The sequence below is a fragment of the Phalacrocorax carbo genome, chromosome 2, assembly GCF_963921805.1.
Source record: "Phalacrocorax carbo chromosome 2, bPhaCar2.1, whole genome shotgun sequence".
Lineage (NCBI taxonomy): Eukaryota > Metazoa > Chordata > Aves > Suliformes > Phalacrocoracidae > Phalacrocorax > Phalacrocorax carbo.
Window position 1 is genome coordinate 52,934,548 of NC_087514.1, and position 25,066 is coordinate 52,959,613.

The 25,066-nt window shown below is 41.3% G+C and overlaps 1 protein-coding gene across 4 annotated transcripts; it reads right to left on the reverse strand.

Annotated features, from left to right (window-relative positions):
- Window positions 1-1,220: 1,220 nt before the first annotated feature.
- THOC1 (THO complex subunit 1) lies at window positions 1,221-23,214 on the reverse strand. Of its 4 annotated transcripts, XM_064442913.1 has the most exons (23): window positions 23,083-23,214; window positions 22,100-22,173; window positions 21,933-21,993; window positions 21,154-21,220; window positions 19,972-20,090; window positions 18,645-18,693; window positions 18,058-18,153; window positions 17,747-17,829; window positions 17,179-17,252; window positions 16,434-16,542; window positions 15,251-15,382; window positions 13,864-13,964; window positions 12,420-12,486; window positions 12,194-12,244; window positions 11,491-11,561; window positions 10,589-10,612; window positions 10,086-10,181; window positions 9,092-9,157; window positions 5,622-5,705; window positions 5,249-5,396; window positions 3,669-3,747; window positions 2,581-2,640; window positions 1,511-1,652 (listed from the first exon to the last, which is right to left on the reverse strand). In XM_064442913.1, the coding sequence occupies exons 1-22, from the start codon at window positions 23,173-23,175 to the stop codon at window positions 2,597-2,599; spliced, it is 1,788 nt and encodes a 595-aa protein (XP_064298983.1). In that variant the 5' UTR covers window positions 23,176-23,214; the 3' UTR covers window positions 1,511-1,652; window positions 2,581-2,596. The 4 variants fall into 4 exon arrangements, with proteins under 4 accessions (XP_064298981.1, XP_064298982.1, XP_064298984.1 ...); XM_064442911.1 differs by lacking the exon at window positions 2,581-2,640 and having other exon boundaries at window positions 1,221-1,652; XM_064442912.1 differs by lacking the exons at window positions 2,581-2,640; window positions 10,589-10,612 and having other exon boundaries at window positions 1,221-1,652.
- Between the last annotated feature and the right edge of the window lie 1,852 nt (window positions 23,215-25,066).

Sequence of the window (25,066 nt, forward strand, 5' to 3'; positions counted from 1 at the left end):
CCCAGGGCTGGGGGCTTGAATCAGGGCTAGGGATCCTCACAGTTGGGATCTCTCCCCAGGTGGGTCCAATTTCAAGCCTGTTTGAGCACCAGAGCCTTGGAAGAGCTGTCCATCAATCATCCCACACACACCACATGCTCAAGTCCTGAAATCATTACATTTTGTAATTTACTTCCTACCCATCCATCAGCCCATACCGACGTTCACTGAAGTGCCCAATAATCAAATTCCTAATACTGTTAAATACAAAGTGGAGGAGGAGGCACAAAGCTCTCATCGGTGGCTCCACAGGCAGGCACTCCCCTCCCAGCTGGTAGCCAACCACCCCGGAAATCCACAGGTATGATTTAATAACTGAAACAATACTCTGCAGAGGAAAGTTCTGTGACATGTAGTTTACGTAGTTTTCCAAACACTCAGCAAGTGGAGAGATTTTTACTGAATGGCATAAATTCCACAAGAAATAGCCACAAAACGAGTTGTAGCTAGCTACACCCCCACAAAAAAAAAAAAAAATCTCTTTTTGAGGGAGAACAGATCCAGCAACATGCACCAGCCTGTACCCAGCACTAGCTGGCCATAGCCTTAAAAAGAAACCATTTGTCACTTCACAGTGAACTGGGACAAAAAAAAAAAAAGAGACCGCGTTAATCATGACTCAGGGCTTTCCTACACAGCAGAATGCATGCAGCAACTAAGGTTAATAATCGCTAATAAAACCACACATAACCCCCCCACCCCCCCCAATTACTGACTGTCAATGCACAGAGAAGCAGTTCCCCAGGCAGGAGAGCAGACTGGCCCCAGCCCCCAGCCAAGGACACCGGTTCTTCGCCAGACATGAACACTGTGACTTGCACCGACATCGCAACCCTATTGTTTTTTCTCAAAGTTGAGACGCTCGCAAACAGGTACATTTTGATGGTCTACAGCTCCGTCCCACCCCAGATGACAATTTAGAAGTCCTTCTTCACCTACCCACGCTCTGGGAAGCCCCACAGAGACAGAGGGCAGTTACAGAGGCAACGGACCGCTCTGCTCACCAGTGGCGACCCCAGCTCTGCTGAGGCCAAACCCTCCTCCTACCACAGCCTGCGCAGAAACCTGCCTCCGCTCTCCACCCTCCCTTTCACCTTTCCACCATCCATGATGAAGCTTCCCAGCTCTGGATCAGGATGACTAAAATCCTTTCCTCAGGAAGTTTGGACAACTGAACAACATCATTAGAAAGTTTTATCATTTATTGAACATAAAATACCTATCAAAAATCTGTCACCTAGCAACAACCGTAACAATTATTAACAACAACTCCCCCCCAGCCCCAAAACCAACCAGCGAGTCAGCACGTGAAGCGAGTTAGCTGCTGCTTTCGGTGTCGTTGGTTAGGCTTTCCGCAAGGTCGCTCAGCCCAGCTTTGGTCAGCGCAGTGATCAGATTCTCAGGGGTTGCGTGCGCGCCCTCCTGATCCTGCCAGGCAACCAGCAGCTGCTTAGCTCTCATCTTCATGTCCTCGCTGTCTGACTCGATCTGCCGTATATCGGAATCCTTCATTTCCAGGTAGGGGGCCAAGGCCTTCCACTGCTCCCCAAGCCTGTTGGCAAATGACTCAATCTGTTCCCCCGTCATGGCTTTGTCCCGTTGTGCCTCTGGGCCTGGGAAAGGGGGGGGGAAAAAAAGCATCACAGTGAGACACACAGACTGTCTTCAGATACTGCACATCAATCTTCCCTGATCTGACCCATTTTAAACCTACTTATTTACTAACAGACTGACTTACACCTTTCCTTTAGTTGTAAAAACCTACTCAAGAGCTCTGAGAACAGATGGAATTTTGCAGATGTATTACCTGGGTTTCAAGAGGAATGTCCTTTATTGCCCATGATAAAGAAAATCTTGTGTTTTACATATCTCCTGTTTGACTGAGAGAGAACTGCTAAAGCCTAAAGCACATCAGAACTGCCTCCTCCAAATGGAAACAAGGTTTTTCACAGGTAGCCTGCAATTTTCAATACAAGTCAACTATAAAATTAAAATACAGGGTCATCTTTAACATTTAGTTGTCTTTCGGACTTATTTGAGTCATTTTACACAGAGTCAACCCAGCTAAAAAGTAGTTTGCTTCCCTTTCACTGAGTTACTAAAGCCTCACGTTCCTATTAGCAGCAGGACTGAAAAGGACAGTAACTCTAATACGTAGTCAGTACTTTAAGGAATTTTCTGTCATTCTGCCATCAAGATAAAAACCACAGAACACTGGGCTGTGCTGAGAAGCCAAGTGCTGCAGTGATTACGCAGGTGGCTTGGCACATTTATAGCTTATCATGGTCTACAACCTATGGCCTACCACCTATGTTTATTTCAAAAACCCTAAAGAATGAATTACTTAGGTATAGAAATTAATCATATTCTTAATTTTTCATACATCTCAACCCTCATGCCACCCGAAGAGCCAGCTGGCATGGAGAGGAAGTTTCCACCCTCTCCAGTGCTTATCAGTCACACTCATCTACCCGAACTAAACCCACTACATCGAGGGGAAAGAATAGAAGCTAATGAACGACAAAAACCAAAAGCACTCACATCGCTTCCGTTATTTCTAAGCACAACAGTGTACAGCCGACCACAGCTCTCCCATCTTTGCTTTAAGACAAGATTTAAAGAAAGATGTAAATTCGACAGAGTGAAGCTCTGAAGGCTGTTTCAGGCAGCACTAAGCCAAAGAGGAGAGAACTTCTCCGCTACTGGCAAGGAGACTGTGGAAAAGTTCAGGTGCTGGATGGAAAAGGGCAACAGAAGAGAGATCCACAGAGGCCCACAGAAGGCTTTCCACCAACAGAAAAATCTTTCAATGAAATCACAAAGTCCACAGGTAACCAGCAGCACCTGGCGTACGACTTCCACACCCTGCACACCCCATCTGCCCATGCTGGGTCCAAGAGCTAGCGCACGGAGATACACCACGCAAGGGAGAAGGTGCTGTGAGATGAAGGCACGGACGAGGATGGAAGAAGGCAGACTCACAGACACAGGAGACGGGGAAGGACGCTTGGGAGCATGACATACCAGGGCTACAGGCAAGAGACAAAATGGAAGGACTGGTTCATGGAGAGGAACAAGAGATGACATTTGTCAGGAAGGTTGCTCTTCTCACAGAGGACCTTTTGCCTTTAAGATATTTTAAATGAAGGGGAAGTAAAGATCTCTGAGCTGGAACGTATCCATTTCGGAAAGTCCCATAGCTACCCACCACAGCCAGGGCTAGAAAGGGAGGCACTTACCCGTGGCAATTAAAGGTCAGAAAGAAGAGGAAAGCAGGGTGAGGAACACTCAGGTAGGTTTTTACACAGCAACGTTGGCATTTTAGCTATAAACACCTACGAACACTGTAAACATATGCAGCAGAAAAGGTGAAAGAGGATCCCAATGAAAGTGCTAATCCAACTTCAACAAGTTGGACTCTTTCAGCACTGCAGGCCACGAGACCAAGAGATTGCTACCGGTGCCCTGCATCCTGAAAAGGCCACACTTTTTGGTACGAATGTGGGTTTGAGTTAGAAGCACTGGGGTAACCAGAACTGGCAACCCTCAGTAGAAACTATGATAAAACACAGCTTCTATAACACACATCAAGAGAGAAACTGAAAAGACCGAGAACATGCAAATCTTACTTTCATTGTTTTCTTTTAATAAAGCATCATTATCTTCCTCATCTTCATCTTCGCCTGTTTTTATTTCTTCAGAAGGAGGCTACAATGAGAGAACTAAACATCACCGGATGAATTTTGTGTTTAAGGAGAAATTTTACAGCTCTGTGATGGTCACTGGAATGTGTGTTAGGATGGAAAATCTGACATGATCCCATATGAGAATTAAAAATCCCCCCGCAGTCTCTTGTAGCCAAAACACCAGTAACAAGTGTTCTAATAAACACAATATTAACTAAAAAACCTGATGAAATTATCTGTTGACTTCACAGGATTCTCTCCCATTCTTTTCACAGTAACTACAACTAAGCATTACATACATAGCTGTGATACTTTTAAAAAAAACCCCAAACCAAAACCAACTTTCTCTGAGACTACACTACAGACAAGCATTTTTTTTTAAAAATTATTCTTCCTCACTAATTTTATTCCTCACTCAGGAATTCCTCAAAGTTTTCTGTACTTCCAAGCTTCTCAGTACGCTAGTTAAAGGTGGCAATCAAATAAGCAGATGACAAACTTTTCTCTCTCTGATTTAGCCATTGATCAGCCAAGATGAACAAAAAAGCTGCTTTTCCTACGTTTCAATCACAGGCCTCATCTACGTACTTCTTGCCATAACGTTCGGTGCATGACAGCAGTACCATCAGGAATACTGCAGACGGTGATACCTTAATATATTAAACAGCTTTCCCCTCCCCATATTTTTTCTAAAATTGCTATTAGCTTCTAGTTAACTCTGATGGCTGAACAAACAAAAAGCTATATTACAATCCAACCTTTACACCTCAGTGGTTTCACGTTACAGACAAGGAAGGTCTCAAGTAGGGAAGCATGGGTTCATATCCACAAGAAATTCCTGGGCTGTGTGCTAGCTCAAAGGTTTAGAAAATGCTCCCTTCCCCGACTGTTAAGTCTCTCTTATCCTCGTGTATAAAGTGATCTGAAAGGCCCCTCCCTGGCCTCAGATTTGTACTGTTGAACATGCAAAGGGTTAATGATTTAGATTTACAGCTCTACAAGGTCTAATTTTCTTTCTGTATTTTAAAAGTCAGAGGGCTGATAGAAGAGCTCTGGTAAACCTTGCTTTAAAGCTCTGGTAACACTTCAGCTGCAGACCCTCCCCCTTTACTACAGGCTGCCGTCCCAGTAGCCACAGCTACCGATATTCGTGAGCCCGAACACCAGCTTACACCATCTACTGAAGTGGTCTGCACTGCAATACGGAACCCAAATAGCTGGGTACAAATACACTCCTGCCTACCAACCCAGCAGAAAAAAACTTGGGGCTGCCACAGCTGTTGGTTCACAGAACACAAGGCAGAGCTCAGCAGTTACTTGGTTAGTCAGTGTTATTCACAGTTTAGTGTTACTAGGATCTTCATAAAGCAGACCAATTTTACCTGTAGTTTTTATAAGGTTTTTTTTTCTGTGTTTTTTTTTTTTTCCACCCTCTCCCTCCCCAGGTACCAAATGGACTGCAGAGACAAAAGCAGGAAGTCAAATGAATTCAGCATTTATTATCATAGGATAATACTACTTACAGGCAGCTCCTTGGCTAATTTGATTACCATGTTTTCTAGATATTCAGGTAAACTCTTGAATTGTTGGTTTGTTGGTTGGAAGAAGTGGGGACTTCTGCGAGCTAGAAGTCTCAACGCTCTCCAGCCATAGTTAGAATTGTTCACAGCCCTATAAGAAAACACAAGTTTGGTTTGTAACAGACTGTCATCTATAAAGGCACAGAAAAAGATCTAAGTAACTTCCTAATTAATATAATTCTGTCCAAACTTATACTTTTTTTGAACATTACTGGAGCCCTGCACAGATATTAGTAAAACAGAGAATAGTCTGCTTCCTTTAACAATGCAAACATGAAACAGATCAAAATAAAGTGCAACACAAAGATTGACGTACTTATACTTATTTTCAACCATGTTTTCAGGATCTGCTTGTTCAATAGCTTCTTCAAAGAATTCCTCCAACGTTGGCATATATTCCCTAAAAAATAAAATAAGGAGCTTAATACTCCTCACAAACTACTCTAAAATAATTGCTTTTCAGTTCCTTCATACACATCTCAAGCTTATCCAGAGAAGATAATCCCAAAACCCAAACCACTCAAATTTAACAACTGCAAACCAGCAAAGAATGTTTGATATATGTTGCTATAAAATTATTTACTGCATAACTGCTCAAGCATACTAGTAGTCACTAGCACTGCTGATTATATATATTTAAACTTCCGCCGTACCAAAAAGTGATGCAAACATCTGCCAATAGCATGCGGTAAAAAAGGACTACGGGACCTAAGTCAAGAATTCTGGCAATAAGGAAGCGAGACTTTCATAGAAATACCTGTTAACAACTGACTGGCTGTGTTAGAAACATGCTGCCACTTGCACAGCTGACAAGCGCTCAGGAGTCTAAAATGATTGTTAGTTTTGTGCAATTTGACAGGACAGGATAGGTAAAACATGGCCCCTTTACCCCCCCACCCTCCCCATTTCAGTTTCATCTGCTACCAGAGAAAGTTAAACTACTGTTACTCCCCAATTTCAATTATTAATGATCATTATTTTTAGAGGGCAAAAAATATTAGGCAGCTTAATGCTGTACTTAATGATCCCACCTTAGTGGCTCCTCAACTTGCTCAAACACATTCATTTCACCCTCCATGGCGATCCCCATACCTTCTGCTGAGGGTACTTCAGTTTAAGTACGCTCAATACAGGTCTAAGCCTACAGGCGTCAGAAGAAATCGAGTTATCTGAAGTGGACTAAAATGCATCTGAACTCCTGGGCTCAAAGAGCTGTGATTGGTGGCATGAAGTCCAGCTGGAGGCCTGTCGCTAGCTTATGCGAGGGCTTGATACCGGGGCCAGTACTATTTAGGTCCTCCATTACTGACCTAACTGATGATGGGACACAGCATTCCCTCAGCAAGTCTGCAGACAATGTAAAACTTGGAGAAGCGGTTGATACACCAGAGGGTTGTGCTGCTGTTCAGAGGGACCTCGACAGACTGGAGGACTTGGCTGACAGGAACCTGATGAAGTTCAGAAAAGGGAAATGCCCCTACGGAGGAACAACCACAGGCACCAGTATGTGCTGGGGGCCACCTGGCTGGAGAGCAGCTCTGCAGAAAAGCTCTTGGCAGACAACACCAAGAACATTAGCCAGCAATGCACCCTTCTGGCAAAGGCAGCCAGCAGCATCCTGGGTGCGTTAGGCAGAGGGTTGCCAACAGGTCAAGGGAAGTGATCCTTCCATTCTTCAATTCAGCACTGGTGAGATACATCTGGAGTGCTAGGCCCAGTTCTGGGCTCCCCAGCACAAGGGACACAGGTCCATGCAGAAGGCTGTGCACGAACAGGAACATCCAATATTCAAGGAGAGGCTGAGGGAGCCTAGGACTGTTTACCCTGAAGAAGAGAAGGCTCAGAGGCAATAAGGAAGAAAGTCAGACGCAATGCTGTTCAGTGAAAGTACAAGCAAGAGTGGGCACAAATGGAAATATTGGAAATTTGACTTCAGCATCAGAAAAAAAAACCCACTTTTCTGTCAGGGTGGTCAAACACTGGAACAGGTTGCCCAGGAAGGCTGTGGAGCTTCCACTCAGAGAGATGTTCAAAACCCAACTGGAGAAGGTCCTAGGCAACTTGCTCTAGTTGACCCTGCTCTGAGCAAGGGGGTAGACTAGGTGATCCCTAGAGGTCCCTTCCAACATCAACTCTTCTGTCATTTAAAAGACAGTATTTGTGGTTCATAGGGGACATATTAAAAAGGCAAACGATGTTTCTGTTCTAAGAACAGCTAGTGGTTGCTTCTGAAAGGTATTCAGACCAGTACACAAGGAACCATGACCTCAAAAAATGGCAGAAATATCCACAGTGACCAGGGCAGTTTGCTTCTCTGAATGCTACAAGCAAGAAATACAGATTACTTAAGAGGTGTAGGTTACTGTGAGCCAAGATTATCAGTGGTGCAAAGCAAGCTCATTATGACCTGTATTTCTCCTACCTTGTGTCTGACAAAAGTCACATCTGTTTCTACAAGGTAGCTTAGTGATCAGTCACTGGAGGGTAAGCACACTGGTCTAAATTCACTTCAGTTTTGTGTTTTGCCCAGGAAAACACTGCCCCACGTGTGCTTAACTGTAGTATTATCACTGACTACTGGAACCAAAGCCAGCATCTTGAAAACCCATCTGATTTGAAACCTACTATATTTGGCACTATGCAAAAACTTTAAAAATATTTTTACCACAAGAATAGCTACCTAAAAAGAAGACAGGTAAGGAAATATTACTCCATTTGAAAGAAGCCATCAGGAATCAAAGAAAAAGTTACATTCACTTGACCATGTTCAGTCACAAAGTTCCACAAACTTGGAACTGAATCCAGATCCCCCAGGATCTTTTCTTTCCCATTTACCACGGCATGCATTTTCTTGGTTTATCTCCATTTGTTTAGTTTCAGGGTTGTGTTGTGGATTTTTTTTTTTAAAGAAGTTGCAGCACAATACAATCATGCACCGGGAATCAAAAGCTTTGGTTCCAAACACAACTCCACCTTTAGCCCTTGGCCTAGTAAAGGCAAGTATCCTGGCCTTCCTGCACATCCCAGCCTCACAGGAAAAGAAGGTACTCTCTTACAGAGCCCTCAACCTCTGCAAAAGCAATTCAGGACATCTGCACAGCCAGCACCTCTCCCCAGGCATCCAGCCTTTGCAGCCACTACTAGCACAGTTCTCTTTGGGAACGGTCCCATTCCTTTTCCAAGTTTTCATGCTAGGTACCACGATTGCACAAAAGGGGATTACACGATCTTTATAACAAAGTTATGTAGTAAAGTACATTTTCAATGTTTCCTACAATTGTGCAAGCAGCAGCAGAATGATCACCAATAATTGTATTTTTCTACATCTGCACCACTAGCAGATCCGGTATGTGCTGAAACAATGCCTGCTAGCCAACTTCCTCTTATCTAGTATTGTTCAAAGCACACGCCTGCTCAAATATCGTAGCCAAACAGCATGCTAACTTCATTAGAGCCAGACTTGGCAACCTTCCTTTATTATATAAAGGTACTTAATTATACAGTCATGCTCTACAAAATGGGAATTTCCATCTGGTTTTTAGCTTAGATTTTGCTTTACTAAGCAATGAAAATTACCAACAGCATAAACACTAGTGAAGAAACCTCTAAGGAGATTTTAAGACACAGATTCATATAATCAACTTCTCTCAGGACACACAGTAAAATGGCATACCATGTAAGATCGTATACACTTTCCCCATGCCAATTTTGTAATAACTGTAATTTTGTGTGCAATTAGAGTGCTGAAAGTTAGCTTTAGACAAGGAAGTACCATCTTTTACCTACCTACTCTCAGATTTACAAGCTTCCATGTTATCAGGGCATAAATTCCAGAGGCGGGTCAGTTCTTCACTGAAAAGAGAAGTGCAAACATGTATTAAACTCCACGTTCATCATTCTATCATTCCACACTCCATCACTCACCAAAGACGGACACACAAAACAATGTTACAGCAATTCTCACCCCAGAGCCTTTATAATACAGCATACCATACAAACCGTGTTACATACGTATCAGGAATTACCAGAAGTGACAGAAATTTTATCTGATGTTGCAAATTAGGAAAATTATGTATTACATTTCTACTAGAAACTCTTGCTGATCTATGGTCAGAAACAGTATGAAACTCTTTCCAAACTAGCTAAGGTCAGGCTGTTTTGTTTTGAGAAATGAAACAGTTTCACTTTCTTTTTCAGAAAGGACATTTTACTAAACACTGAGCACAAGGTCTTGAAGCTCAAGAGTAGGTCAACATTTTTACGTCTAGGTTGGGTGAACTGTTAGAATGAAGAGACTATCATTTCTCCTAAAGAAGGAAGTCGAAACAGGCAATATTTAGTATCATGCAAAATATGGCACTTTCATTGGAGAGGACATATCAAGAACAATTCTTTGCTCCAGGGATAAAATACCAGTGGATGTTATTTTAAAAACCATGGTACAGATACATTTTAAGCAAAAACATAAAGACAACAAAAGTATAAACACTGATTCAATGAGTACAAACCACTGATTTTCAGCCTTTAACTTACAGACTATTTAAAAGGGATCTACAAGAGATGACTATAAGGAAGGGAAGCCTACTGCAGGTTTTAAAAAAACTGACCTATCCCTTGGCTGTTCTTTCCTGGCAGTTCCAAAGTGAGGAGGTTTGAAAATGACTGACTAAAAGAAGAGTTAGCAGCAAAAAACACACAAAACCCAAAACACCCCACAAAAACCCCAAACCAACTACCCAACCAAAACCCAGAAGGCCTGTAATGAAAAAATCCAACGTACTTCCCCATAAGGATTTTTTTGTTTGGTCCTTTTCCTAAGAAGTCCTCTGGAGCTGGCCTCTTTCTCACAGGCCTCATCGGCTTAGAATCAGGAGGTCTAAAGGGGGAAAAAAAAGTGCAGGTCTTTAGTATCAAACCAGTAATATTTAGAGAACAAAATTATGCCATTTCACTTCAGCTGGTGCTGAAGTGCATTAAATCATTATGAAAGTATTCAGAAGGACTGGGATTCTAGGAATGGAAGGAGGGAGTGGGGAAGAGGGGAGAGAAGGTAAAGTAAGGATAAGGAAAAGAATTTGCTGGTCAAATTCAAAGGTCTATCAGAGTCCCAATTCAGAAAAAGCAGCAAATCACATGTATGCCAGCAGCACATACTAAGTATGATCTACCCTGCTGCTGGGATCACCTGTTCTATGATTGCAAGTTTTCTTTCCCCAGGAACACCTGATTTCATGGGATCAGAAAATGGAGATCCCAGACCACTGAGATTAGGGTAAGACCTACCCAAGCTGAAACTCTGGCTGGGATCTAAAGAAGGAGACAGAACATTTATAAAAGTCAAATTTCATACTTTTACTTCTTCCCCCACCTCACTGCCAACAACAGTAACTTCTCTCTTCTCACAGCACCCCCTCCCTTTTTTGCAAAGAGATGAAGAGATGGCTCCGCCTGATCTCTCCATAAAAGGAAATCTGCAAAGATATAATGACCCAGCTGCAGCTCACCATGAAAAGGCTAGAGTCTGTGTGTGGAATAAATAAGGATGGAAGAGGAATGTTTGGTCACCACCTCAAGATAGTCAAGTAGACATATGAAGTCGAAGTTCAAGTTTTGCCACTAGTTAGTAACTAATTACACAGGAAACCTTTCAATGGCAAAAGCCACCCAATCATGATTTCCTTTCAGGCAAGTGATCACCACCAAGCAGCAAACCTAATAAGGTAAGTAGGAGGAGAACTGTTCCACAAAACTCCAGGTATGCTACCCCACCAAAACCATAACACCAAAGGCTTCATGAGAGGTAGTCCAAAGTGGTATACAGAAAAGTCAGGCACTAGCTTCTTCAACCTAGGGTCTGCTGAAGGCAGGAGGGGAGACAACATGCTTCAGTCTCCTCAGTCCCTGGATCCTTGGTATTAAGAGAACAAAACATTGCCATGAGACAGTGAGGAATGCTCTCCTGAGACCCCACACATGCATATCCACTGCTTCACTAACATAATGAAGCCTTAAGACTTCTGGCAGAAAACTGGGAGCCTTCTGCACACGCAGAAGGGACATCCAACTATACAAATCTTGAAGTTGTGAGAATTATTAATGTTCATATACATCATGGGTACATAATCTGAAGTTAAATGACCATTTCAAACAAGCAGCAGGAAGCTTCTACTTCCTAATAGAGTTACCTTTCTTTCACAAAGCTTGGGCAGCCCTCGTTTTTCCAGGAGTTCCAGTTTTCTTCGGTATTTAATATATGCTGGAGAAACATAACATTGCGCATTATTAGGGTCATAATCACCTTTGTAGCTGACCCCAAAGCTTTTCATTGAGCGGTTAAAACTAAGGGGAAAACTTTGTTAGTGTATTTTAGCCACTATTTTGAAGGTCGTCAGTATAACCTTAGACAGCTGGGTTTAGTATATTCAAAACTAAGATTATCTCCTCTCCTCAATAATGGTGGGGAAGTCTGTATTTCTCCTTCTCTAAAGGAGAAAATAGATGCAGCCAAAGTAAAGGAAAAAAGGAAAGCAAGATGACAGGGTTTGGTTTTTTTTTTTATTTCACCTGCATCTTCTTCTCATGCCTTTGGGCACAGCACTCATTTCTGCGGAGACTTCAAAGAAAATTTTCTTTTCAGTAACCAATGTCTCCTGTATGTACACATATACACATATTTCCATTTCTCCCCAGGAGAATGAAGAAAAGCACATTAATGAAAACACAGGAAAAATATGACTACAAAATAAAAAGATGTTATGAGACCTTTTTTACTGAGATGGGATAGAAGCTCTCTCAGTTCATACATCTACGTTCCAAAAGCTAGCTGAAACAGATACTGCTTTTTACACACTATATAGACTTTGTTCAGATAGACACCAAAGTACTTACCTCTACCATTTTTGAGAATCTTTCCCCATCTGGAGGATTTTCTGAGAGAAGCTATGATTGGGAGGGAGAAGAAAAAAAGTTATCATTTTGCATTATGTCTGTAGTAGAATACATAGAAAAAAAAACCCAAAGAAAATTGTGGTTACTGCTTCCAAGGTCATTCATATTATATTACATGATAAATATTTTTCCATGTAACTTTCACAGAAGTATGTAGTGTACCAACCTGGTAAACCGCTTTTGTAGTATCTTCAATCCAAAGAGACTGCTCATCTGTTAGAACATAGTTTGAACTGGAATTGAAAAAAAAGAGAAACAAAAAAATAACAAAAAAGCATCATTAAATCAGCTCACCTTTTTTTTTACATTTGAAGAGTTTACTACACATCAAAATAGTGCCAAGGATGCATCATTTACACTACACACTTTCTGAAGGGTGTTAGAGGGGATCTGAAGAAAGTAGTTTGGATATGCCCTGGTCTCGTCCCATGGACTGACCACTTACTAGTTTGTGGAGTTAATTAGATGTGCTTGTGGAATATACTTTCTAGTTTAGCTTCATCCAATAGGGAGTCCATTTGCATGACTGAAGATCACACCTTGATCCTGGACCCAAAGCACAGCCAGTGTGCACAATGAAGAGACTTACTTCAAAAAACCCCCTCTCCTAATGCCAGTTCAAGCACTACTGTAGACAAACCATAGGAAAAGAAACAATTAATCTACTGGCTGTATACAGAGCACAGATCTTTAGTATCCCAAAACATTAATTCTTTTAATGAATGCTTTAATGAGTTGTCACTGAAATGACCGACTACCATCTCTACAGGTGTAATTCAGGAGACCTAATTCTATTCCTTCTCTGCCACAGGATTGCCTTGGTGAATAATTGTGAAAGATAACCTATAGAATGAGGATAGTGATCCTAATCTAGTTTGCAACATTCTTTGAGATGTGTTTATAAAAAGCAGCATATTGCAGGTGAAAGACAGCTGCCTTAAATGTGACCCATTACGTGCATATGTGGTCAAGGGCACAGGAAAGGAGCAGAGGTAGGGTTTTTTCAGCATAACTTTAGAGAACAGAGTAGGAAAAGATCAGGTTTTGTTCTGTGCCATTAATTTATAAAAGCAATAATCACCATTGTTATTTCTTGCTATTTTAGACAGAATTCCTAAGCACACCAAGAAAAAGCAAATCAGCAACCAACGCCACATGGCAGAGTCAATACAGATTCAAAATGATGCCACATACAAGTAGCTTGCATTGGTCTAGCAACCTGCTGCTGCCAAAGAGAGAGGGGCTCCTTCCCTCTCACGGCTGGCACTCACCTTACGCAAGCTTTAGTGGCCTCTACTTCTGAGAACCCACTCAACTCACCAGTTGGGCAGAAAACTAACTGCAAAGATAAGCAGATTGGTTTTTTGCTGGTTTAGTAAACCACACAAATTTGAGTAAGTCTAGTGAACACTAGAGCAGCTGCAAGGGAGGCACTGCACAGAGAACGGCAGAGAAAGGCAAGAATGAGACCTCCGCTTTCCTGCTGTAAAATAACTTCAGCCACATTACTTACAAATCCAAGGCTCTGCAAGACAAACTCTTAAAATATTTTGGTTTATCAACAAGTTCTTAGCTCCCCATCCCCAAAACACAAAATATTGCCACATTACCTTTTAAATTTGACCTGCCCCTTTAGATACTGAAATAGTATTAGGTACTGCAACAAGATGTGACGGCGAAAGTTACTGTCACTCAGCTGTAAATCCATCAGCTAAACAAAAAAAAAATTACACATATATTTTCAAGACCCTGAGCATGCATAAGAGAAAATAATCCAACAAATGTTTTCAGATAAACTAGATGGTGACTGTTTTTACAACAAAACGATGGCAAATCATTGCAGAACCTCTACTCAGTATCACCTATCAGGAGAGTGCTCCATAAGGTACCAAGGATTGGTAAACTGCCATCTAGCACAATTTAGGAAAGACAGTTATCAAAATCTCTAACAAAATCAATTTTTTAAAAACATGAGGAACTGTTTGTAAAAATAAACAGTGCATCGCTAGATTTTAAGTAGTTTTATACTGCTAGATTTTACAACATTCACTTTGGAGTGATCAAAAATGTGGAAAAAACAGATACTCAATTTTTTCAGTAACTGAAAGACAGCTTGCTCCCTTTTCCTGTGAACTACTGGCTATAACATACGGGTTGGGCTGCCACAGAAGGGTTCACTCTCATCAATAGCTGCACAGTGATACACTGCTTGGTTTCTATCCTATGTGCTGCAGCAAGACAGATCATACAAAAGAAACATTTGAAGATTCTTTAAAGAAAAAGGCCTTTGACTATTGAGTGTTAATTAAGCAACCAGTTCTGTATCTTCTGTGCTGTTATTTTAAAATTGTCAGTACACAGGTCAAAGGCTTAAGAGGAATTTACCTACTCTTCTACCTCAGAAAGAGAAAACCTCATGCTGCATTGAGATTTGCTTTCTGTCATCTACTAATGCATGCATTTAAAGGTTAAAGTTACATATTATTCCAAAATGAAGACAACAATTTTAGGATTAAGTTCAATAGTGTTGCATTTTTGAGTTAAGATTAACAGGATTAAAACCTCTCAAGACTTTTTAGAAGCAATTTTAAGCAAGACCATTATGAGCAGAAAACATAGTTAACACATCAGCCAAACTTTGAAAATGTACTTCTAAAGGCAATAAAAAAGCAACAGACCTTCAAATATTTACTCTAGACTTCCCTTTCTAAATGTAACAAAGACATCAAACACAATAAATAAATGTCAGCTTTACTGCAGGCTCTTATTCCAGAAACAAAAGTCCCCAAATTACCAAACAACAGAGGGAATCCACACAATGTAGCAGGTTACCCAGAGAAGCTGTGGAGTCTGTATCTGTGAAGCCTTTCAAAACCCAACTGGACATAGTGCTGATCCAGCTGCTCTAGCTGAAAGCTTTGAGCAGGGAGGCTGAACTAGGCACAGGTTCCTTCCAACCTCAGCTTGTCTGTGATGCTGAGAAAAGAAGTCACATACCTTTTCACTGGTTAGGAACTTTGCAAAATATACATGTTCTCCTCCTGTTTTTAGTTCCTCCAACTTTTTTCGGGAAGCCTGGGTGTCATCCAATTTGTAACTTTTGAAAACAGCCAAAACTTCTTCAGAGTACTATAAAACAGTTATTTACCACATGAAAATAAATATAAAAATGTAGTTAGAGAACTACACTAGACTTAGTGCCAAACAAATAACTTGTAGACTTGCTGTCAGCCAGTCGAAACAAGACCCATTTACCACCAATACGTAGGGCTTCTCCAAACACCACAAATTACAGTGAAAGTGTTATTTATAATTTCAGAACATCTAATCATTTGGAATATTTAAAAATATATTAAGAAAAACGATGTTATGGGTTGTGAACAGCATGCAGTTGCTTTCTTGTTTAGATGATATGAAGAAAAAAGGTCCGCATGATGATAGTGCTATATTCAAACTCAATTTAAGTTGTTCAGAATATATAAAAAGAAAGGTACATAAATGAGAGTTAAGTTTGGACTGCTGCTCTTAAAAAAAAAAAATAAATAATCAATTACGGGCCATAAAGCTGCAATGAAGAAAAACTCAAAATTTTCACCTGAAAGACTTAAGCATGGCCTTGTTCAGTTTCTCTGAGCTATATGTGGTGGGGAGGTTGTGGTTTTTTGTGAATGTCTGAGGAGATATTACCTCTTATTACCAGAACACAGAGAATGAAGATTAAAAAAACCCCAGTCTTGCTATTAAATAAACAGTGAGTGGCAAATTGTGAAGAAACAGGTAGTTTAGCAATAAATCACCTTCAACATTCATACTAAGCAAAATTGAAACAGCTGGCTGAAGGGGACATTTGAGTCATTGTGTCTATAAAGAGATTTGTTGTTCTGCTTTTTGCAGCTGATGAATCACAAAAAAGGTACTTCTGACATTGTTTCAACATACAAAGTCTTTCTGCTTGTGACTTAGGCAAGTTTTATTAGGGGATTTACTGTACATCTTAATATGCTGTTTATTATCAAAGGCTCACTTTAGAAAACAGCAAAATGCATTTTCCCATGCACTATTATTTTTTCAATGGCATTAGTGGTTGAACTGTTCTATGCTTATTCAGCCACTCTTCTACTTGTATAAATGGTTATTTCAAGAGTTCAGCATAAGTAAAATAAAATATAACTCAAATTACCTTAAGAAAAGTTTTCCATGAGACCTTCTCATAGCACTGCACAGGATTTCTAAAGTAATCTTGAAGTGACCAGAATTTTCTATACAGGTTATAATCTATTGGAATGGAACTGGGGGGGGGGGGGGGTGGTGTGGGAAAGAAAATATTCAAATGGTTACAAAAATCCATATTGAAAGCGATATATTAAATTCAAGTCCACTCAGGAATATTCAATTGCAGAAATTCATTTGGTAAGTGAAATAATAAATCAATAGTGAGCCCTTACAGAAAAATCTGTAATTCAGAATTTGTCCCTAAAAAGAGATTTCCACCCAGTCTACTGTTACTTTCTCACCATAACAGCAAAAATAGTGTAAAACTCTTAAGATCCCTTTTCTGACTCTCTGGGGAATGAAGAGGAACACAGCTTTTTCTCCTAAAAAAAATATACAGCATGTACTCAGAATCCCTGAACATCTTATGGGAACAAGTTTGTCAAGATAATTGGGAACATAGATAAAAAAAAGAGATAACAACAGAGCTTCTCAGCCAGGGTATGCAACTTTTTCACATCATCTGTAGATTTCTTTCCTCTTCCAGGCATCTCCACTTAAACAGATTAAGAAGCTGCTAGGTCATATCTAATCTTGAGAGGACAGGAAGGAAGTAGAATTCTGAGTGCAACTTTTAAGGGTATTCCTCAAACTGCACTTCACTTTCACATGATAAAATTTTATTTCAACTTTTAGAATTGCTATAAGCTCACCAACTTGTTGGTGCTTCATCATCTCCCATTTCACCTTCTTCTACGTCCATTCCTTCTTCTCTCTCCTCAGTGTGCTAATAGGAAAAAAATAATTTAAAAAGTAAGCCACTATAACTTGCATATAGTTTTCATGGGGTTCTTTATTTTAAACATTCTAACACACTTTAGATCAGAAAGCTTAAGCCAGTAATTCAAAAGATCGCTGAAGTATTATGCCAAAAAACGCGCAACAAATTCCTGTTTTGATACCTTACTACACTTTGCAGCAGTAGCCTGACTTCTTTTGAAAAAAGCTGAAGGGACAGCACTCCATACACTGTGGGGAAAACTCTAGTACCCTTAGGTGACAGTGCTCATCCCTCACAATCGTCAGTGTCCTCCCCACCCCGAAGTCTGCACAGTTTAACGTGCCAGGTTAACATGGCTATTTCCACAATCAGCAGCTTGATGTGGAAGAGGGACGACCAAATTATGAACACACAGTTCTGAACATTAGGCAAAGTAGTACATTTCTGCAGTCTTACACGTTTCCTGCAGAATGACTGAAAAGCAACATAGGAATTTTCACCTTCTGTCCTAGAGTGCTCTCATGTTCATTGGTATTGAAAACAGTGACATTTTCCAGGTTAAATTGACTCTGCAAGTTAAGCCCTGTGAAAAACAAAGGGTCAGTCTTAGAAGCTCTGAAGTTCTTAAGCCTGATGATTCAGAAAGAGCATTCAAAACTTTTGTTTGAAATATCAAGGGTAGAGACAAGAACCAAGATAAGGTTGCAAAGTGATTTTCTCCGACTGAATTTGGTCTGTAACCATCAAACTTAAAAGACTCAGCATAGTCTTTGCCTGATGTTAAGTATGATGAAATGCAAAAAAATCTCACCTGACTTTTCTGAAAGTGGAAACAACCTAGCCAAGAACAGCTGAATTCTTCCACAGAAGACTGTGTTTTGTGACTTAGATAATCTTCTTAGGAGGTCTAAATATTGTAAAAAGTAAAGGATGTTAGTATTTATCCCTCTTTCAATTTCTCATGCACTAGAATTTAACACTTGCTAATTACAAGACCTACATAGCTAATGAAAGGAAGCTAAGATTTCAGCCATATTTTTTCCAAACACATTCCACCAATTATCCTAACACCTTCATCAGCAATAAAAAATAAGTTCAAATGAATCCTACTTAAATACAGCCTCTGACATGGGCCTTGTCACAGCTGACGAATACATATTTCTCAGATGTTCTGCTGTAATGGACCTCTGCTGATGAAAAGATTTCCCTAGGGTCTGAATGACTTTGACATTAATCAGCAAGACTCATTAATATCTACTAAGATGAGTGATCTGCCTTTTAACTTTATTAGTTATTGAACACATCGGGATGTAAATCAAATTATTAATCTCACTGCCATCTGCTGAGATAGGGAGTTCTTTAGTCCATCCCCCCCCGCCCTGAAAAACTACAACTCACCGTTGCACATTCGTAGCAAGTAATTTTTCCCTGCAGAGTAAAATGTATTCTGAAATGCAGTAAAGGTATTGAGATCATTAAGAGAACACAAAGCATTCTTGAGCAGAATTTAAATCAATCACAAGCCATGAGTAAGTATGAATCATTCCTACTGCTAACTCTAAATTTGATGTTTCCCTTAAATAAGAGGCAGGTTTCACAAAAAGGCAACATAAAACAAGCAGTCCCACAAATTCCATAAGGAAAAACCAAACGTGATAATGAACTGTAAGGGCAACTTCCACATTTTCCTGGAACACACCAATTTTTACACTCATTGTCCTTATTATTCCATGCATTATCTATACACAAACACAAAGAGCAATACATAAAAGATTTAGAGCATTCACAGTACTAGTAATTTGGTAGCAGCAGAAAGAAATTGATAGGTTCTTGAATTAATGATAAAGAACAGTTTGCGAATGTATTGGGGGACACAATGTTATCTGAAACAAAACAGCCTGAATGAATGCCTGTGGGAGGTAGTCCTGGTAGGAAGTCTAGGTTAGGAAAACACAGAGAAACTGGAATGCTTTTCAGGTGTCACCTCTAGAGTTGTTGACACTTGTGGTCTTAGCAGAACTGCTAAAGAGCAAACCAAGGACACCGAGATCCAGGATTTCTTATGATTGCGGAATAAAATGCAGGCAGCTTAGGACTTCTGCCGGAGATCCTTCTGAATTCCCTCTTTAATTAACAGCACCTGCAGTGCAAGCTGCTTAGCAGCCTGGTACAGCAGCTCTTCTCCTGCTACAGCACCATGGCACAGCAAACGTGTAAAACCCTCACAGGCCTCAAAACACCAATTGTTCCTCGAGAGCAGAAACATTTTAGGCCAACGTATTCACTGCTATAGTCCTGTAATGGAAAGCTCATGAAGGAAGTGACCAAGACGACTTCTTTCCCTGTAAATTGGAAATCTAGGAATCTCCTGCAGCTCTGAGGAAGCAGCTGAATAATAAGTCAAGAGGGAAGCTACTCACACAAATTGTGCATTGGAGGTTAAATTTCCTGTTTCTAAATGTGACAAACACTGTACACTGTAGAGAAAGGACTTAGAAATAGAACATCAGTCAAAATTACGACTTCTGACTCTTCTTATGATGACTTCTCATTATTTCTGCCCTCTGCTGCCCAAACGTTTTTAAGCCTCAAACCAAAATGTGCTTGATTCTATTACTATTTTAACACAAACAGATACAAAAGACATTTAAAATCTGTTTGTAAAAATAATTCAGGAAGACAGAAGCTTTGGCACAACTATATCACAGTTTGGAAGAATACCTACCGATTTCCACGTAGCAACATTTTTCTCCACAAAAGTGAAAATTTTGTCACACTGATCCAAAGGCAGGCAATCCAGAACATCCCCCAGAAGCACAAAAGGGGTCGATGCAGTGCAGATACCTAAAAAGAACAGGGGATATTTTATACAGCAAATTGGAACTGAAATGCAATAAAGATACAGGGCAGTTGAGGGACATTATGTTAAAAAAGAAGAAGAAAGTTCTCCTGGGTTCCTACAAATACTAAGAAGTAGTTTGGGCTAAAGCATGAACTGCCATTAAAGCTATTTCTATATGTATACATATACAGAAGAGCCTTACAAGAGCTTTGCACTAACATAAAATAAATAAAGAACAACCGTTCTAAAATCTTCAAAGTCTGAAACAATGTCATGTCTCTTTGCAGACTGCAGTTGAACTCTTTCTGATTTCTAAAACCACAGTTAGTTACACTACACACATCCATGAATTTGAGTCTCTTCTGCAAGCAAAGCACCAGTAAAGCAGTGCTCCAAGTCTGTCTACCCATGCTCTGCAGTTTAGTGGCATCTGTATTCCTCATAATCTCAGGTCTTGTTATTCTACAGTTCATGAAACATGTACGTAATTGAGCTATACTTACTAAAACAAACAGGTTTTTACGTGTAACATGAACAAATAAACGGAAGAGCACAAAAACCTTTTCAGAAGAGATTGGCACAATGATTTCTGACACAAAAGACAATTATAGAAACAGATTCAAGTACCTAAAAAACAGCTGTGTACTGACAGGTCAGTACTGGGGGACGAGCACAGATATTCAGAAGTTATTTCCAGGTCTGCCACCGACTGACAGAGAAAACCGCAAGTCATTTAACCTCTCTGCCTCAGTGGTCTCATCTCTGAAATTATGATGGGAAACTTCTAAGCATTTTACAGTGGCGGACAACGATAGGAAATGCTATGTTGCAACCAAACCCATGCATCTTCCTCTACTAAAAAAAAAATATTCCACCACAAATGTCACACATATAATTGATATTCAATTATATTATACTTCTCTCATGAAACAGACATAATAACCGGCAGCAGGACAACATATTATCAAAGCTAACTGCTGTAGATAGACTTACAAAAATCAAGATGTTAAAATTCCTCTAAATGGCCCCTGATGCCATGAACAGATTTGAGAGAAAAATGCTCACCTTCTGTGACTCCATTAATAGCAAGAGAAATAATTGCCAGGAGATTTTCACATGGAGCTTTGTTTATCTAAACAAACAGAACAGTGTTAAACTTCTCTATCCTGACCTAAATATATTTAACAAAACTAGAATTCTTGTTTCCAAGTAGGTATATCTAAAACAAATATTGACATTCAACTTCCCAAGATTTCAAACCATCTATTAAATCAGATCTGTCAGTTAACTATATGAAGTTTTTACTGAGTGAGAAACATTTCCTGACCGCTTCTGGCCATTAAAGACCCTAAAATACTGTGTGGAAAGAGCCATTTACCTCTGAAAATCAATATCCCACATTCAGCCTTCATTCAACTAATACCAACAAAGACATTCTTTGATTGCTTTCATCACTCTCTTCAGCTGACAGGCAGCTTTGTTACATGCTAGTAAGAGATAACCCACTCCACCCTGCTCTTAAAGTATAGTGGTAGACTAATGCATATTTATGAACTAGAAATTTAAGAGTAGACTTTCATAAGCATCACAAAGAAGTGCTGGAAAAGGCTAAGTCACTACCTCTCGCTATAGTGTGGTATCTGTAAAATACTGCCATTTTGTCCTACCTACCAATCTCCTTTAATCATTTGTATTCAATCTTAAATAACTTTTATATAATTCATGTTCTTAACAAACAGTATTTCCTCATACTAAAGTAAGCTGCTGTTAAATTAACACACTAACTTGCAACCAGAAATTTGAGCTTTACCAAGAGATAAGCTGTAGCAGTTTGAAGTACTTACTATTTCTTCTTCTACGATAACTCTAAATGCTTGATCCAAGGTACACTTCTTTTCATTTTCACTGCAAATGCAAACATTCCACATTCAGTTAATACCAACTATTAGGACAAGATTACTAAAAATTATCAGAATGGGCACCATTTAAAAATAAAGCAGCATTTACTTACCTCCCAGGTATCTGGTTAAACGCATTCAGCAATGGCTTGATACTTTTGTTATTCAGAGCCTCTCTGGCAGATGTCTACCAAAATGTAAAGAAAAGTTACAAACCCAGAAGGATGTCCTCCTTTCTCTACCCAACAGTGGACAGAAATACTAAGGAATCATTCTGCCACACACACGTGTCAATTTATAAAGAGAATTTTGTAACAAGTAGGGCAAATAACAAATGCCTAGCAAATTAGGCATGTGAGCTAGTGGAACATCAAACCTGGGCTAACAGTGTGGTAAAAATAGTACCTCTAAGTGAAACACAGAGGAATATGCTACTGTGACCAATGCTGCATCTACAACTGTTTCAAGTCCCACGCACACAACTTCACCTGCCTGACAGGCAGGTTACAGTGGTTTGGGACGTGACTCCTGCTAACAAGATGGTCGGTCTAAAAATACTGCTATATCCTGTAACAAAAATCAATGTAAGGGAGCAAGCGTCTGTGTCTCGACCACTTCTGTGCAAATCCCATCCCCTTGTCCAGCAAACTGGGCGAGATTCAGAGGCCCGGGTAAGCATCCAACCCCGAATGCTCTGGCCATGGAAAAGCATCACTCTGCAGAGGCGCAAAACAGATACGTGCAATAAGTGACTGACGTTTTGCTGCGGGGGTTACGCCAGAGTTTAATTTCATTTTATTTTACATTAGTTATCTAAACATCAGATCCTCCCCTTGGCGGGCTAGGCAGAGCCGGTACGAGGCCCTGTCCCCACGCTTATACCGCTTTATCTCAGCTGCGCTAACGCTGGTCAAAGGAGAGGCCGGGCCCCTCCTCAGCGGGAGCCCCGGCCGGCCCAGGAGCGGGACCGGGCTGAGGCGGCCCGCAGGGGGGAGCGGCGCGCGGGGGCAGAGGCCAGCACCGGCGCGGGGTGGGGGCGGGGACAGGCGCAGCCCCCCTCCCCGCCCCCCCCGCACCCAGGCCCGGTCCGGCTCACCGTGAAGCGGAGCCGCGCCTCAGGAAGGCTGAACAGCGGCGGCGACATCGCTCCCACTGAACGACGCTCCGCGACGCGCGCCGATGACGCCATACTCCTTCGAAGGGCGTTGCGTACATCCTGGATACGCCCCGCCTCCTCCCCCGGGCGCGCGCGGGGCCGCGCATGCGCTGAGCCCCGGGCGGGAGGGGGCGGGGGGGGTGGCGCTGTGGTGGGTGGGGAGCGGGGCCGGAGCTGTCAGCGCCTGTTATCTGTCAGCAGGCTACTGTCGAAGTGAAGATGGCTTTTAAAGGTTAACGTGTAGAGGAGTGACAGGTGTGGTGGCTGTTCCTTGTGATAGCCGCCTCAGAGCCACAGTCTTCCTCAAAGTATCGCTATAATTAAATAATTAGGAGTTTTTGTATCATTGGTAAAGTCACCTCAGGCCTAACAATTCACACGTCAAGCAATAGCCTATGGATACTGCCTTCTGAGTCACTTATAATGGGAATTTAATCATTGCTTCACTGGTAAATGAAATAGCCCTCGAAAAATAAATATTTATTGTGAAATTTATTTTTTTGTGTGGTTCAGCTCCTTCAAAGCCCACATTTTCTAGCTAACCTAAATAATGGCGGTTCCCAGGTTTGGCTGTTGACAGTCGATTTCCAGACTTGGATTCTTCATCTTCCATTCCCATCTCCAAGCTTGCAGCTATGAGTTGGGACCCCCTGCTGTGTCGTGTCTAGCCATAAACCCCTCCCAAATGTATTCCTCGTCAGCCTTCTAGGACTTTCAAGGGCACCTCAAAACTAACTGGAGATACTGTTTTCTCCCACTGCCTCTCAATACTGCTTTCCTTTTCACTGTCAAAGCAGAAGCATTTGACTCGTCTTCCTTTCCTTCTGGAAAAAAAACCACCCAAAACCAAACAAAAAAACCTCACCCCACCTTTTCTCTTTCCAGTGCTGAAATTCCCTAAGAAATCACTGTTACTAAAAACCCAGTTTCAGCTGGGATAGCGTTAAATTTCTTCGTAGTAGCTAGTATGGGGCTGCGTTTTGGATTTTTGCTGGAAATGGTGATAATGTGGAGATGTTTTAGTTGTTGCTAAGTAGCGCTTATACTGGTCAAGGACTTTTTCAGCTCCCCGTGCTCTGTTGGGTGCACAAGGAGCTGGGAGGGGACACAGCGGGACAGCTGACCCAAACTGACCAAAGGGATATTCCATACCATATGATGTCATGCTCAGTATATGAAGCTGGGAGAAGAAGAAGGAAGGGGGGGACATCTGGAGTAATGGCGTTTGTCTTCCCAAGTAACTGTTACGTGTAATGGAGCCCTGCTTTCCTGGAGATGGCTGAACACCTGCCTGCCCATGGTAAGTAGTGAATGAATTCCTTGTTTTGCTTTGCTTCTGCACGCAGCTTTTGCTTTACCTATTAAACTGTCTTTATCTTGAACCATGAGTTGCCTCACTTTTACTCTTCCGATTCTCTCCCCCGTCCCACCAGGGGGGAGTGAGTGAGTGGCTGCGTGGTGCTTGGTTGCTGACTGGGGCTAAACCACGACACCCAGCTACTTGGCTGAGCTCACCAGCCCATTCTGGTGAAAAATGGCTCTCAGGATGTGTCACTTGCACTAAACAAGCCAGTCTAAGTCTTGTCTAGGCCATCGCCATGATTCTGGGTGCATGGCTGCTCTTAAATCTAAATTCCCCAACACAGCGAATCTATGTTGCAACATCAAATGGATTTATTTGACCCCCAAAAGACAAAGCTATGCTCTTTGATGAAGGTATCTGTCTTCCCTTGTATGTAGAGACCTGCTGGTCCCAATTCACTGGGTGGGGAGCGCTGGTCTGCCAGAAACCCTGGAGGTTCTTCAAGGGGAAGAATGCGCAATGCACACGGTATTCTTTCTCAGCACCCTTTGATCATCCATTTCTAGTCGCTTTGTGTTGCGAATCCCCAAGCAGCTGAACCACTGGTTTCTTACCACCAAG